Source organism: Belonocnema kinseyi, chromosome 3 (genome assembly GCF_010883055.1).
Source record: "Belonocnema kinseyi isolate 2016_QV_RU_SX_M_011 chromosome 3, B_treatae_v1, whole genome shotgun sequence".
NCBI classification, from domain to species: Eukaryota; Metazoa; Arthropoda; class Insecta; order Hymenoptera; family Cynipidae; genus Belonocnema; species Belonocnema kinseyi.
The window spans coordinates 117,724,831-117,741,118 of NC_046659.1; the positions used below are offsets into that span (position 1 = coordinate 117,724,831).

At 24.8% G+C, this 16,288-nt stretch overlaps 1 protein-coding gene across 1 annotated transcript in view; it reads left to right on the forward strand.

Moving 5' to 3' along the window:
* The window catches only part of LOC117169386 (inositol polyphosphate 1-phosphatase), a 27,549-nt gene extending 25,763 nt beyond the window's left edge, over window positions 1–1,786 (forward strand). Inside the window, exon 4 of the mRNA XM_033355744.1 lies at window positions 1,054–1,786. Within this exon, the coding sequence (XP_033211635.1) occupies window positions 1,054–1,504 (451 nt within the window). The 3' untranslated portion in view covers window positions 1,505–1,786. The remainder of the gene's footprint in view (window positions 1–1,053) is intronic.
* Window positions 1,787–16,288: the final 14,502 nt, after the last annotated feature.

Genomic DNA, 16,288 nt, shown 5'->3' on the forward strand with positions numbered 1-16,288 from the left:
AGCAGCTGCTGCTAGTAGAAACGACTTTACTTACAGTTAGTGTCTCAAACTAAATCTAGATGGCGACACTTACTCAACTTTTTCAAATTAAGTATGGTTTATTAGAGTTTGAAAATTTCTTGGGGTATCAGATACCCACAATGCATTTTAAGGGTTAATCTGAAAATTTAATTATTTTTTTTTTTCGGATTATCTTTTTTTGGTTGGAAATTTCTCTTTTTTTATACAAAATTTTGTTAAAAATTTCTTGCCTTTTGTTTAAAATTCAACTATTTAATTAAAAATTAATTTCTTAAGTTGATAATTCATTTATTTTGATTAAAAATCTTTTTTTTTGTATTGAAATTTCAATTATTTTGGTAGAAAATTGAACTTTTTTTTGTAGAAAATTGGCTTTTTGGCTTAAAAAGGGAAAATTTTCGATGTCCTTTTTTTTATTGACTGACAACTATTCATTGGTTGAAAATTCAACTCTGACACTTTTCTCTGAGAATTTATTTTTTTGTTTAAAGATTTATCTCTTTGGTTAAAAATTCACATGTTTTAATTAGAATTTTTTCAAAATTACTTTCTCACTCATTAAGTGCACATTGGGTGTCTTGGACCCCACGATTTTTTACCTCTACCTTCAGCAGCTGCTGCTAGTAGAAACGACTTTACTTACAGTTAGTGTCTCAAATTAAATCTAGATGGCGACTCTTACTCAATTTTTTCAAATTAAGTATGGTTTATAAGAGTTTGAAAATTGCTTGGGGTATCAGATACCCACAAGGCACTTTAAGGGTTAATCTGAAAATTTAATTATTCCTTTTTTGTTTCGGATTATTTTTTTTTGGTTGAAAATTTCTCTTTTTTTTTATAGAAAATTGATTATCTTGGTCGAAAATTGATATTTCTATTTTACAAATCAAGCGATTGTTTAAAAATTAATTAATTTTCTTTAATCGAGATAAAAAAGGCGTGCAGTCCGAAGTTCGAAACATTTTAGGCCCTGCACCGAAGAATCTTCGTCAAATGACTCTCTTAGTTCAGTCAATTTCCAATATTTTTCAGATGGAAAGGATCTTGTTATTGGGGATTACTGGACAATGGAATGAAATATTGTTCCATCAAGAAATCTGAAGACGAAGAGCGAACTTTGAAAAAAAAGGTTCTGCTCAGTCGTTTCGAGGATCCAGAAATAAAATCTAGACTCATTGAAAATGGTTTCACCATAATTGAAGCGGCCGGTGCCGGTTACAAAATTTTGAGCGTTGCCACCGGTCAAGTTGACGCTTACATTTTGACAAAAGCTTCGACTTATCGTTGGGATACTTGTGGTCCTCAGGCTATTTTGCAATCTCTAGGAGGTGGAATTCTAGATTTTGAAAACTGTAGACAAAATCCTGAATTGATAGATTTGGATGTTAATTATTCAAATTCGAAACTTTCGAACAAAGGTGGCTTGATTGCGTACAGGGACTTGAATACCTTGAAAACTCTTCGTCATATAATATTTCAATAGAAAATTAGAATTTTGAGAGAAGGTGCAATGTACTTATCTAATCATTTTTAGTCGCACTGTGACTTAATTTATTTTAGTTCTTAGAAATCTTAGGAAATTTCAACTTCAAAGAGAAGTTACGATATTTTTGATTTTTTTTTTGCATGGGGTTGCTACAAATCAGGGAAATCTGGAAAATTGGGGAATTTGAGGGAATTTAAAACTGGGTTGGGAATTTTTTAAAGAAAATTTTAATAAGGTTTTATAAACTTAGGGAATGAATATACATATCAATGATGTTAATTGAATAAAGGGGGAAACTTAATTAAAATAGATTTAGAAAAGAAAATATGTGAATAACAAATAAATCTTAGGAACTTATAGATTTATAATTTTTTACATCTTTTTTTTGTTATTTTTTATTTAAAATTTGTGGTTAAATATTTTATTATTTAGTTAAGAATTCAAGAGTATTGTTAAAAAGTTATTCTTTTTGTTTAAAAATTAAAATCTCTTATACAAATTTATATTGTTGCTTCAAAAATTCAATTATTTTTTTGAAAATTTATCTTTTTGCAATTCAATTTTTAAAAAAATTCTTTTTTGGTTTTAAATTTATCATCCGTTTTTGATAATTCAACTATTTAGTTTAAATACTATGTTTTTAAAAATTAGGTTTATTTGGTTTAAAATTAATGTTTTAAACTGAAAATTTATATATTCTATTTTTAGTTCAAAATTGATAATTTTTAGTTAAAAATCACCCATTAGTTTGAAAATTCATGTATTTAGTTGAAAACTAAACTTTTCTGATAGAATAATTATCTCTTTCTAAAAAATTATTCTTTTGGGTTAAAAATGTATTTCTTCGTTAAATAAATTGAAATATTTTGTAGAAATTTGATGTGTTCAATAGAAATTTTTGAAAAATTGAACTATTTTGTTACAAATTTACGTATTTTATTAAAAATTAAACTAATTTTTTTTTAATTTATGTGCTTTCTTCAAAATTCATTTTGGTGTTTAAAAAATGAATCTTTTCGGTTGAAAGTTAGTTTCTTTGGTTTAAGATGTAACTCATTTTTTTAAAATTTGTTTTCTATACACTGAAAATAAATGTTTTTGACCTAAAGGATTAATCTTTCTTTTTTTTTATTGAAAGTTTAACTTTTTGGTTGAATTTAATTAGATTAAAATTTAGTTTTTTTTTTCAACTGAAAATAAAATGATTATATTTTAAATTTTAAAGCTCATCTTTTTTAGTTAATAATTCGAATAATGAGTTGATAATTCATCTATTGTTGTTAAAAATTCCTTGCTTTTTGATTAAAATTCAACTATTTAACTAAAAATTAATTTCTTTAGTTGAAAATTCATTTATTTTGATTGAAATTCTTCTTTTTTGTATTGAAATTTCAATTATTTAGGTAGAAAATTGAACTTTTTTTGTAGAAAATTTGTTTTTTGGCTTCAAGATTTATTTCTTTGGTTAAAAATGCACATATTTTAATTAGAATTTTTTTAAGACGAAATTGTTCAATTTTAAATTCATCATTTTTATTAAAACCTTTATTTTGTGTTGAAATTTAGTTTTTGGGTAAAAGATTGATCTCATTATTTAAATTAAAATTTTTTTAATGTAATTTTCTTTTCGAAAATGTAACTATTCCATTTTTGGTTAAAAATTCATATTCATTTGTTGGAAATTTTTCTTTTTTGGCAGAAAATTAATGTGTTTTTATTAACTATTTCATTAAAAATTAATGTTCGATTCTTGGCTTAAAAATTCAACATACCGGATGTCATTTTTTTATTTATTGACTGAAAAATATGTCTTGGTTCAAAATTAAACTCTCTAATTGAATCTTTAATTTAAACTATTTTCTTAGAAGTTCCTTTTTTCTGATTGACAATTAATTATTTTTAATGAAAAATTAAATATGTTTCATTTTTGCTTTAATTTTTTTTTTGAGTTGAAGATTCATCATTTTTGTTTAGAAATTTATTTTGTTTGTTGAAAATTTCAGTACATATTTTGTTGAAAATTTTATATTCTGAATTATTTTTTGGAACGTAAAATGTCTTTATTTCATTTTTACTTGAAAATGGATGAATTTGAGTTGAAAATAAAACTATTTAGTTTGAAATTCATGTATTTTGTTAAAAATTCTTCTATTTTGGTTAAAAGATGATTTCTTGGTGGAAAATGTAACTTTTTGGTTGAAAATTTGTTATTCTTTTTTTCAAATTTAAAAAAAAATTAAAATGTATCTCTTTTATTTAAAACTTCATATATTTTATTGAAAATTCAAATATTTTGATAGAAATTCATTTTTTTTGTGTGTTGCAAATTGATCCTCTTATTTGGAAATGTACGCATTTTTTGAAAATTCATCTTTTTAATTGCAAATTTAATTATTTGGTTAAACATTTTTTTTCAAAATTAACTTTTTTAGCTGAAACTTCACGTATTTTATTAAAAATTCTTTTTTTTAGATTTAAATATTTTGTTTGAAATTCGTTTTTTTCAATTTTCTTAGATGAAAATATACGTATTTTCTTGAAAAATCATCTTTTTACTAAAAATTTAAGGATTTGGTTAAAAATTCATGTATTTTATTGAAAATTGGTCAATTTGGTAAAAAGCTCAATTTCCCTCGGTTGAAAATTCATCTATTTGGTTAAAAATACGTTTTTTTAACAGCATTTTTCTTTTGTTGAAATGTTAACTATTTTGTTTCAATTTTTTCAGATAAAAATTGATCTTTTTAGATAAAAATTTACGTATTTTGTTTCAAAATCGTCTTGTTGGTTGCAAGTTTAAGTATTTGGTTGAAAAATCATGTAAATTAATCTATTCTGGTAAAAAAATTAATTTACTCGATTAAAAATGTAATTACTTTGTTGAATATTTTGTTTGTTTGTTTTAAAATTAATTTTTTCAATTAAAATGTATCTCTATTAGTCAAGACTTCATGTATTTGGTTGAAAATTCATTTTTTTGTTGTTGAAAATGTAACTATTTTGTTTGAATTTTTTTTAGTTAAAAATTAATATTTTGAGTGAAAATTTGCGTATTTTATTAAAAATTCGTCTTTTTGGTTGCAAGTTTAAGTATAAGGTTGAAAATTCCTGTAAATTCGTCTTTTTTGGTAAAAAGATTAATTTTCTTGATTAAAAATTTAACTATTTTGTTGAAATTTTTTGGTTTAAATAAATATTGAAAGTTAAAATGTATCTTTTTTGTTGAAACTTCATGTATTTGATTACAAATTAATTTTTTTGGTTGAAAGTTAAATATTTTGTTTGTAAATCGTGTTTTTTAGTAGAAAATTGATCTTCTTAATTGAAATTATATATATTTTGATGAAAAATCATCTTGTTACTTGCAAATTTAAGTATTTTATTAAAAATTTAGTTTGTTAAAAATTCAAAATTTTGTTAAAAAACGAATTTACTCGATTAAAAATGTAATTATATCGTTAATTTTTTTTCAAAATCATTTTAAAGTTAAAACGTATCTCTTTCAGTTGAAACTTAATGTATTTTGTTAAAAATTTAAAACTTTTGTTTGAAATTCGTTTTTTTTGGGTTGAAAATTCATCTTCTAAGATGAAAATTTACGTATTTTATTAAAAATTTATCTCCTTACTTGTAAGTTTAAGTATTTGGTTAAAAATTCATGTAAATTCGTCTATTTTAGTAAAATATCATTTTTTTTTATTAAAGATTTAACTATGTCTTTGAACATTTTTGTTTGTTTGTTTAAAAATCATTTCTAAATTTAAAATGTATCCCTTTAAGTTGAAACTTCAAGTATTTTATTAAAAACTCATTTGTTTGGTTGAAAATTTAAGTATTTTGTTTGTAATACGTTTTTTTTGGTTTAAAAATTAATATTCTTAGTTGGAAATTTACGTATTTTAATGAATAATCATCTTTTTATTAACAAATTTACGTATTTTGTTGAAAATTCATGTATTTTGTTCAAAATTGATCTATTTTGGTAAAAAACAGAATTCTCCTGGTTCAAAATTTAACCATTGTGTTGAAAATATCTTTTTTCTAAAGTATTTGTTTTTAAATTTACATTTGATCTTTTTTATTGAAACTTGATGATTTTATTGCAAATTAATTTTTTGTTGAAAATTTAACAATTTTGTTTTAATTTTCTTGAGATCAAAATTTAACTTTTTAGTTGAAAAATTATATATTTTGTTTGAAAATCGTCTTTTTGGTTGAAAGTTTAAGCATTTGGTTAAAAATTCATGTAAATTCATCTATTTTGGTAAAAATGTAATTAAGTCGATTAAAAATTTAACTAATTCGTATAATTTTTTTTTTTGGTTTAAAAATAATTTTTAAAGTTAAAACGTATCTCTTTTAGTTGAAACTTAATGTATTTTGTTTAAAACTGATTTCATTTGTTGAGAATTTAAATATTTGTTTGAAATTATTTTTTTTTTATTGAAAATTCATCTTCTTAGTTGAAAATTTACGTGTTTTGTTAAAAATTTATCTTTTTACTTGTAAATTTAAGTATTTGGTTGAAAGTGCATGTATTTTGTTGAACATTCGTCTGTTTTGGTAAAAAATTAATTTTATTTGTTGAAAATTCACTATTTAGTTGAAAAATTAATTTTTTCAAATTAAAATTGATCTCTTTTAGTTGAAACTTCATATTTTTGGTTGTAAGTTTAAGTATTTGGTTAAAAATTCTTGTAAGTACGTCTGTTTTGGTAAAAAATTAATTTTCTTGGTTAAAAATGTAACTATTTTGTTTCAAATTTTTTCATTTGGCTTAAAAATTAATTGTTTTAAATTAAAATTGATCTCTTTTAATTTTAACTTAATGCATTTGGTTGCACATTTATTCATTTTGTGGAAACTTCAGTTCTTTTGTTCAAAATTTAACTATTTTGTTTGAAAAGTCTTCTAGTTAAAAATTGATATTTTTAGTTAAAAATTTACGTATTTTATCAAAAATTCGTCTTTTTGGTTCGTTCTTTATTTTGGGTTGAAAATTTTTCTTCTAATTTGAAAATTTACGTATTTTATTGAAAATTCATGTCTTTTGTTGAAAATTTGTCTATTTTGGTAGAGAATTGAATTTTCCTGGTTAAAAATTTAACTATTTGGCTGGAAATACTTTTTCTTTCAAAAGTATTTAAAAGAATTTAAATTGAATCTTTTTTATTTGAAACTTCATGATTTAATTAAAAATTTATTTCTTTTGTTAAAAATTTAAATTTTCTGCTTGAATTTTTATTTAGTTAAAAGTTCTTTTTACGTAGGATTATCCCGAAATAAAAATTTATAACCCTCAGGGAAAATGAAAGTTTTTCAAGGACAGTAAGGGAATTTCAAAACTCGAATTTTGGAGCAACCCTGTTGCAGACATGTGAAGGTATTAGTTGATGTTCCTAGTTCAATTATTGAAAGATTCAAACTTTCAAATAGAAGAAATTTAATATTAAAATAAAAAAGTATTTTAAAGGAACCTTTTAGGTGGTATTTTAGGTTTATTTAGTTCTAGTGTTTACTTTAACGACGTTCAGTTTGAAAGCGAAATGTGTTGTAAGTATTAGGGGTGTTCAAAAAGTAAGTTTCCCTGCTCTGGGAAAAAAGCAAAACACAATTTTTAGGTTAAAGCAACATATGTATTTATTGTTTGACTTATAAACTATTTTTCTACATAGTCCCCTTGGACTTAAATACATTTATTATATCTGTTCTCAAGCTCTGACAAGCCTTGTTTATAAAAATCCGTGCCGTGGCGTGGGACCCACTTCGCACAAACTTTACGGTAACCAAGATGATCTGTTATGATTGTGTGGATTGAAGTTCGACAAATATCGATTTCAGGAGGCATTGAATCCAAAATTCTGTCAATTGTAAAGCGCCTATCCGCCAAAATGATTTTTTCGACTGCTGCGACTGCGTCATCTGTAATGGCGGTTTTTGACTGGTGCCATCAAACGAGCCCGCAGGTTTTTAAGATAAGATAATAGATGCTAGAGGTTATATCCAGATGATTTGTAGATAATGTAATTAAAAAACTTAATAAATTGAAAAAACCAATAGAAAAACAAACAAAAATACATAAATAATTACCGGAATAATTATTTATATATTTCTGCTTGTTTTTCTATTGCTTTTTTCATAAAAACATGTTCTAAGGAAAAACGAAAGGTGGAAGTATGTTTGAAAGCAATTTTCATTTAAATGTTGTCATCATTTTAGACATCAATTTTCTTATCGGCAGGTTCCTTTCACAAAATATTACTCTGTTTTTATGGTAATAATACAGAAGGTACCGCTCCCTCTTTTAGTGTTCAGTTGTGTACTACAATGATAATCACCAGGTCGAAAATGATGGCAACAAATTAGATATCTGCTCTCAAACAGTTCTTAATGGGTTAGGTTTCACATGTGCTGACGTTCGGAAAACAACGAAGGAGTAAGAGAGATAGACCAAACTCTTGCCCTTGAGCGACGTGTAGCGGGGGAAAGTACTACAGAGCCATCTAACGAGCCCGCAAAATAGGATCAAAGTATGTGTCTTCACGGTTGCCTATATTAGTGACCACAGCCTGATGGCTTCCGAACCGGTACTGATGAAAAAAAATTTTTCGGCAGCTGACACCGGTTCCGCTCTTATCGGTATGTCCTAAACTAAAACTATGTTCGGTCCCAGCTCGCTAGATGGCTCTAGGGCAAAACGCCAGACTAGGGAAACTACTTTTTGAACACCCCTCGTATCTGAACATTTTGGCATTTTTATGTTAAAGAAAAATAATTCTACCTCATTCAAAAGATTTCGAGATTCGATTTGAATCGTGTAAAAAATGTCAATTTGTCAAGGTTTCCCTCTATTTTTTCAAACCCAAAAAAGAGAATTAAAGATATATTTTTCTATCTTCAACATATTTTCGATGAACATTCTGATATTTTTTGATGGCATCTTTTGTGATACAAATATTGCATTTCGATTTATTTTTATTAATTTAATGAGTGAAAAATGAAGTCGTAATGTTTTTTAAGCGTAGAATTAATGTAGAAATATTATTGAATGTCAAAAAAATTATAATTGACTGTGCTTCCCCATCTTTTATTGCCATATTAAGTACGATAGATGAATGAAAATACTTTTTCCTCTAGGCTAGTTTTGTTGTTATTATATGTTTCAAGTTAAACGTCTGATAAATAAAAAAGTACTTATCAGTGAAATTGTTATTATATTTGTAGTCAGGGATTTTCAAAAAAAATCTTTTTTTCATTGAAAATTCAACTGCTTGCGGTTAAGCGTCAAACTCTTTTGTTAAAAATAAATTTTTGTTTGTTTAAAGATTCATTAATTTAATATAAAATTCATCTCTTTTTGAAAATATAATTACTTTGTCAAAAATAAATTTTTCGATTTAAAAATTCTAATTATTTCAGTTTTGTTCTTTTTATGAAATTTCAACTATATTTGATTGAAAATTTATATTTTTAATTTAAAAATTAAACTTTCTTTTTGAAAATTCATGTAATTTGTGGAAAGATCGTCGTGTTTTTGTAGAAAATTAATTTTAATGGTTGAAAATTCATCTTTTGGTAAGTATGAAATTCATCTATTTTATTTGAAAATTCATCATTTTAGTTGAAAATTTATCAGTTTGGTTGAAAGTTAATTTTTTTAAACTAATAATTTAACCTTTACACTTGGAGTAGAAAGTTCACATTTTATGACATAAAATTTAATAATTAGGATCTAAGTTTGTCTTTTTTAATTGAAAATTCATTTATTTTGTTGAAAATTTACGTATTTTCTAAAAGAAGTTTTTTTTTCTTTAGATGAAAAGGAATTTTTTCACCGAAAATTTAACTATTTTATTGAAAATTTGTTCCTTTTTTGTTTTAAATGCCATTGCAATTGAATATCCCATCATTTAAGTTAAAAATTCTTTTTTTTTTTGGTTCGAAATTATTTTTTTGACTGAAAATTTAATTATTCAATTTTTGTTTATAAAATGATCTTGTTCAGTTGAAAATTCGTCTTTTTTGGTTGAACATTGTTTTTATTACTTTAAACTTCATCATTAAAGTTTTGGTTCACAGTTTATCTTTTTTAGTAAAAGTTATTTTTTGTTTAGAAAGTTCAACTATTTCAATTGAGGATTCATTTTTTTATATGAAAATTCATCAGTTTGTGATGAAAAAAAATTTTTTCGACTAAAAATGTAACTTCAATTTTCTGTTGAAAATTGATTTCTTTTCTAGCTCCAAATTCATTTATTTGTTTGAATATTTGACTGTTTTAATTGTAAATTCAACTATTTCGTTGAAGTTTATTATTGTTTTTTCTTAACTGTATTTTTTGGTGAAAAATGAATCTTGTTATTTAGAAATTCATTTTCTGTTGTGAAAATTCAAGTATTTTATTTAAATATTCCTCATTTTAGTTGAAAATTCATCTGTTTGGTTTAAAATTCTACTATTCCAGTTGAAGATTCACAATTTTATTTATTTTTTTTAAACTAAAAATCGAACTATTCCTGTAGAAAATTTAACGATTTTGCAGAAAATCCGGTTCTTTTTTGTTTGTGAAGAATTAGATTTTTAAAGGAAAATTTAACTTCTATTTTTACATTCTCATCAAGAGAAGGTATCAGATTTGTGTAAAATCACCCCCCCCCCCGTTTTTGTTAAATGTCAACGTTTTGAGACCCCCTGATTCCGAAAAACAGGTTTTTATGAACGTGTGTCTGCCTTTCTGTGTGTCTGTCTGTGCGTCTGTCTGTAGATTTTTAGTTTGTAGCACGATAACTTTCGTAAGAATTGACAGATTAGATTGGCCTTTGGTATACTCTTTTAGTGTCCTAATATAAAGATCAAGTTCGTTAGCCAGCCGTTTTGGATAAAAATTCAAAAAGTGAGTGTAATTTGAAAATTTTTGAGATCACTTTTTTTCAAATTAAAAAAATTTTCCGTACGGATATTCATAGTATTCAAACAGACGAACAATTTATCCTTATTACTTTTTTCTATAAAACCAAAATTTACCAGAGTTATCGTATTTACAAAATTCCAAAAACACACAAACCTTCACCGATTTCGACAAAAAAATTGAAAAAAAGCTACTAATATTTCTAAGAGACTTGTCCAGGCTGATTTTTGAATTAGATTTTCAATTTTTTTTATAAATGAACAAATATGATGAAAAGATGACCCTTTTTCTATTTGACGTTCCCGGTGCTCGTCAATAACAGGATAATGGCTGAAATCGTTTAAGTTGCATAAAAGAGCATTAGTTACAGATATTCCAATATTAGACGATATACAAAAAAAATTTCTTATCTACAAATTATTTAAAAAAAAAAACATTTTTCTACGATTTTCCATAAATACACGTTTTTTCAAGTTATGTTGCAAGAAATTGGAATCGAACCAATATTATGTAAAAAAAATTCTCTTCTGATTATGATTGCTTATATTTTAAACAAATTTAATGTACAAATGCAGTAATCAGGCATTTTTCGACCGAAATATTCGTTTTTTTCTATGTCAATTTTTTCAATTAGCAAATTTATGATAATTTTACCAAAGTTTATAATTTGTTGATTAATCTGATGGTTTTTAAAACAAATTTAATAAAAAATGTATGATTTGGGCATTTGGCGACAGAAAAATTCTGTTTTTCAATGGCAGTATTTTTAGTTGGGAACTTCATGTCAAGTTTAGCAAAATTCATAAATTTGATCAATTTTATGATTTTTCAAAAACAAATTTAATAAACAAATGCATTATTGGGGCATCTGTCGACGGAATAATTCTTTTTTGTTTCCATATCCCACTTTTAATTGGGACGTTCATAATAAATTCGGCAACATTCATGATGAGTTGACACATTTTATGATTTTTAAAAACAAATTTAACAAAAAAATGCATTATTCGGGCATCTGTAGAAGGAAAAATTCGTTTTTTTCGTTTTTTGTCTTTTTAATTGAGAAGTCCATGATGATTTCAGCGAAATTCATAATTGGTTGATAAATTTTATATTTTTTTAAAAACAAATTTGATAAACAAATGCATTATTCGGGCATCTGTCGATGGAAAATTAATTTCTTTCGATATCCTAATTAAAACTGTAGATAGATACAAATTCGAGTGTAAAGCACGAGATACGTGATGAGAATGTATTCGTTAAAGCCGAAGGAGCTTTAACAAAAAAGAAGTCACTATCACCAAATTATTGTTGTCGATGTTTTCAATTTTAGTGTTAAAAAATCTGTGCAAAAGTGTAAGGAATATACAAAGACCAAGCGCGGAGCGCGAGGTAAATACATTACCAAGCGCGGAGCGCAAAATAAATATATCATCGAGCGCGAAGCGCGTGAACCAACAGTAGCGCGCCCTAGGTTAAACGTTAAAATTTGCTGTTAAAAATGAATTTTTGTTTGTTTGACTATTCATTATTTTTATTCAAAATCCATTTCTAATCGAAAATATAACTGCTTTGTTAAATATAAATTTTTCAAATTCAAAATTAAACTTTTTGAAATAAAAATTTAATTATTAAAGTTAAATAGTTACCTATTTTTTTCAAAATCCTTTTTTATGTCAAGAATGAGTTTCTTTAAACTGAAAGTTCAACTATTCTATTTTTTCATGAAATTATTTACATTATCATTAGAGAAGGTATTAGATTTGTGTAAAATTAGTTTAGTGTCCTAAACTAAAGGTCAAGTTCTTTAGCCAGCCATTTTGGATAAAAATTAAAAAAATGGGCAAATTTTGAATATTTTTGAGACCACTTTTTTAAAAATTGAAAAATCTCTGTCTGGTTATTCATAGTATTAAAGAAGTCGAACAATTTATTACAATTACTTTTTTCAGAAAATCAAAATTTACCAGAGTTATAGCATTTACAAAATTCCCAAAAACACACGAAAATGAATATTTAATGCCAAATAACGCACGATATGAAAAAAGTCAAGAAAAGAAAAATGTTTCTTTTTGAATGCCCTGCAAGATTATCATAACAACTATTTGAATTCTCTCAATACAAAAATTACATTTTTCGGTTAAACTGTGCAAAATAGGTGAAAGATGTATATAAAAAAATTGTGCATTCGAAAAAGATCTAAAAATTGGTTATAAATCCCCTTTTTGATAGGATGCGTGGTTTTGGCTTTAATCATGAAAAACGTCATTAACAGTAAAAAAAATTTGTCCGCTGCGTGGGCATATTCTTATCACATCTTTTGTCTTTTAATTTCTTTTTCGTCTCGTGTGTGGGGTTTCAAAAAATATAATTTCTTATGTTTTAAATAAATTTTTTACGATTAAAACTAAAAACAGAACTATCAAAAAATTAATAATGACAAATAAATCATTTTTACATTCGCATCATAGAAGTTGTTAGATTTGTATAAAATTTGACCCCCCCCCCCCCCCCCCCCCCCCCCCTCTAAGGTTTTTGTCAAAAGGTCCACGTTTTGAGACCCCCTGAATCCGAAAAACAGGTTTTCACGAATGTGTCCATCTGCTTGTCTGTCTGTTTTTCGTTATGTCTGTCTTTATATCTGTCTGTCTGTGAGCACGATAACTTTTGAAAAAAATTAATCTATTAAATTGGCTTTGGTACACTCTTTTAGTGTTCTAAACTAAATGCCAAGTTCGTTAGTCAGACATTTTGGATAAAAATACTAAAAGTGAGGTCATTTTGAAAATTTTTGAGTACGCGTTTTTTCATGATTAAAAAATTATGTGTACAGTTGTTTATAACAGTTGAAAAGAAAAATGTTACTTTTCGCTAGCCCTACAAGATTATCATATCGACTTTTTGAATTTTTATCGAAAAATTCTAATTTTGACCGCACAAAAACTAATCAAAAGTCAAAAATTGCATTTTGCGGTCAAACTATCCAAGATAGGAAAAAATGATAAGACAAACATTGTGCACCCAAAAAATATCTACAAATTTTTTATTGGTCACTTTTTTATACAACACGTAGTTTTTGTTTTGTTTATAAAATAACATTGAAAATACAAAAATTAAATTTTTCGAGACACGATACAAGCTAAGCCAAAATAAATAGATAGCTTTTTTTCACTGAAGGTAGAGCAAAAAATGTTTATTAATTAATTTTTTACATTCTCAGCAGAGAAGGTATTAGATCTGTCTCAAATTTGACAACCCGCCCCCACTCTCTGTCTGTCAGCACGATAATTTTTGTAAAAGTAATTTTATTAGATTGGCTTCTGGTACACTCTTGTAGGGTCCTAAACGTCAAGTACTAAATGGTAAAGTTCGTTAGCCAGCCATTTTGCATAAAAATTCAAAAAGTGAGCGCCTTTTGAATATTTTTTAGACAACATTTTCAAATATAATAATGCATTTGGAAATGAGAACATTCAGTTTATGGAAAGACGACAAAAGTTGCAATAAAACGTTAAATAACAAATTTTTATAAAAATAATGCGCATTTTTTTAAAAAGGGACAATAAATCTTCGTTTGTTTTAATACCAATGCAAGTTACGAATTAGAATAATGTACATTTATGGGAATGATATAAAATTTCAGGTATAAACTCGAGTGCGAAGTACGAAATACGTGATGAGAATGTGTTCGTTAAAGCCGAAGGAGCTTTAACAAAAGAGAATTCACAATCACCAAATGACTGTTGTCGATACTTTCACCTTTAGTTTCAAAAAGTTAAAATTGATATTTTCAATGTAAAAGTTAAACTTTTTTTTAAATCATGTAATTTTTGGTAAATTCGTCGTCTTTTCTGTAGAAAATTAATTTTATTGGTTTAAAATTCTACTATTCCAGTTAAAAATTAATGGTTTTATTAAAATCTCTTTTAAACTAAAAAACTTAACCCTTCCAGCAGTAAATTTAAATATTTTGCAGAAAATTAGTTTTTGTTGTTGTTAAGAATTAGGTTTTTAAATGAAAATTCAACTATACTAATTTTATTTCAAAATTAAACTTTTTAGTTCAAACTTCCACAATGTGGATGAAAATTTATCTTTTTCAATTGAAAAGTCATTTATTCAACTAAAATCTACATATTTCGTTATAAATCGATTTTTTGGTAGAAAATTATCATTTTCTATGCAAGCTAATCTTCTTGTTTAGAAATTCTTCTTTACTTTTCTTGAAACTTTGTTTTTTCTTTGTACAAATTTAATATTTCTGGTCAAAAATTCAATTTAAATGAAAAATCATTATTTCAATGTTGTTTTAAAATTTATTTTTTAGTTAAAAAATTTTTTTGTAAGAAGTTAATATTTTTGGTAAAAAATTCAATTGAAACGAAATAGAATTATATCATTTTTGGCTTAAAATGAATTTTTAATTGTTGACAATTCGTTTTTGTTCTTTAAAAATTAATACTTCTGGTTAAAAGTTATACCATTTTGATAAAAAGTTAACTTTTTGTTGGAAATTCATATTTTTGTGTCGACGATTCAATTAAAATAAAATATGATCATTTTGTTTTTGGCCTAAAATTGATTTTTTTTTAGTTAAAAATTTGTCTTTTATGGTGAACAAATTAAAAAAAATTCAACTATTTTGTTGAAATTTGTTTTCTTAACGTAAGAATACATTTTTTCTGTTCTTAAAAATGTGAATAATTCAACTACTTTGTTAAAAATTTATTTATTATGTTAAGTACATATTTTTTTGTTCAAAATGGAAGAATTTGATTGAAAATGTATGTGTTTTGTTCTAAGTTGATCTTTTTTGGTAGAAAATTAATCTTCTGGGTTGAAAATGTATTTTTTTATTGATAATTAATATCCTTGGTTAATAATAAAACTGTTTTGAGGAAAATTAATTTTCTAAATTGCAAGTTAATGCTTTGAACTGAAAATTTAACCTTTTAATTGTGTATTAATTATTTATATTTTTTATTTGTGAATTATTTTTTTATTGATCTTTTCATAGAAATTTGATCTTCTTACCTGAAAATTTATGTTTGGTCGAAAATTTAATTATTTTCTTAAAAATTAATTTTATTTGGTTAAGAATTTTTTTTTCTCCTGAAAATTATACTATTCTATTCTAATTATAAAATTGATCTTTTTGGGTTAATAATACAACTATTTGGTTAAACTTTCATATTTTTTTATTAGACCTTTTAAAACTTACGTATTTAAAAAATAAATAGTTGGTTGAAACTAAAACTATTTCGTACAATTTCATATTTTTGATATAAAATAAATCTGTTTTATTACAAATTAAATTTTTTTCTGATAAAAATGTCAAACTTTTTGTTTCGAAATAAATCAGCCACCCCGATATAATATATTCTTTAAGTAATTTATTTGTCTTATATTTTTTTTTGCAGTAGCCACCTTTAGAAGATTATATTTTTCGTTTAAAATTGTATAATTTCGTCGCAAATTCAACTATTTTGGTATAAAGTTAAATTTTTGTTGGAAATTATTACCTCGGTGTCAAAATTCAATTTAAAGAAAATATAATTATTCCATTTCTGGTTTAAATTTTATTGTTTTTAGTTAAAAATTCAATTTCTTGCTCGAAACTAATTTGTTTAAATTGAAGATTTAATTGTTCTATGCTTGGTTGTGACTTTAACTTTTTTTAAATTAATTTTTTTTAAACATCCATCGTTTTTAGTAGAAATTTAATCTCTTGCGTGTAAAAATTTTATACTATTTGATTGAAAATTAATCTTCTTTGGTTTAGGATTCAAATTTCGTTTAAATTTGTTCTTTTTTGGTTGAATTCAAATCTCTCTTTTTTATTAAAATATTTTTTCTTTGAAATATCTACTTTTATA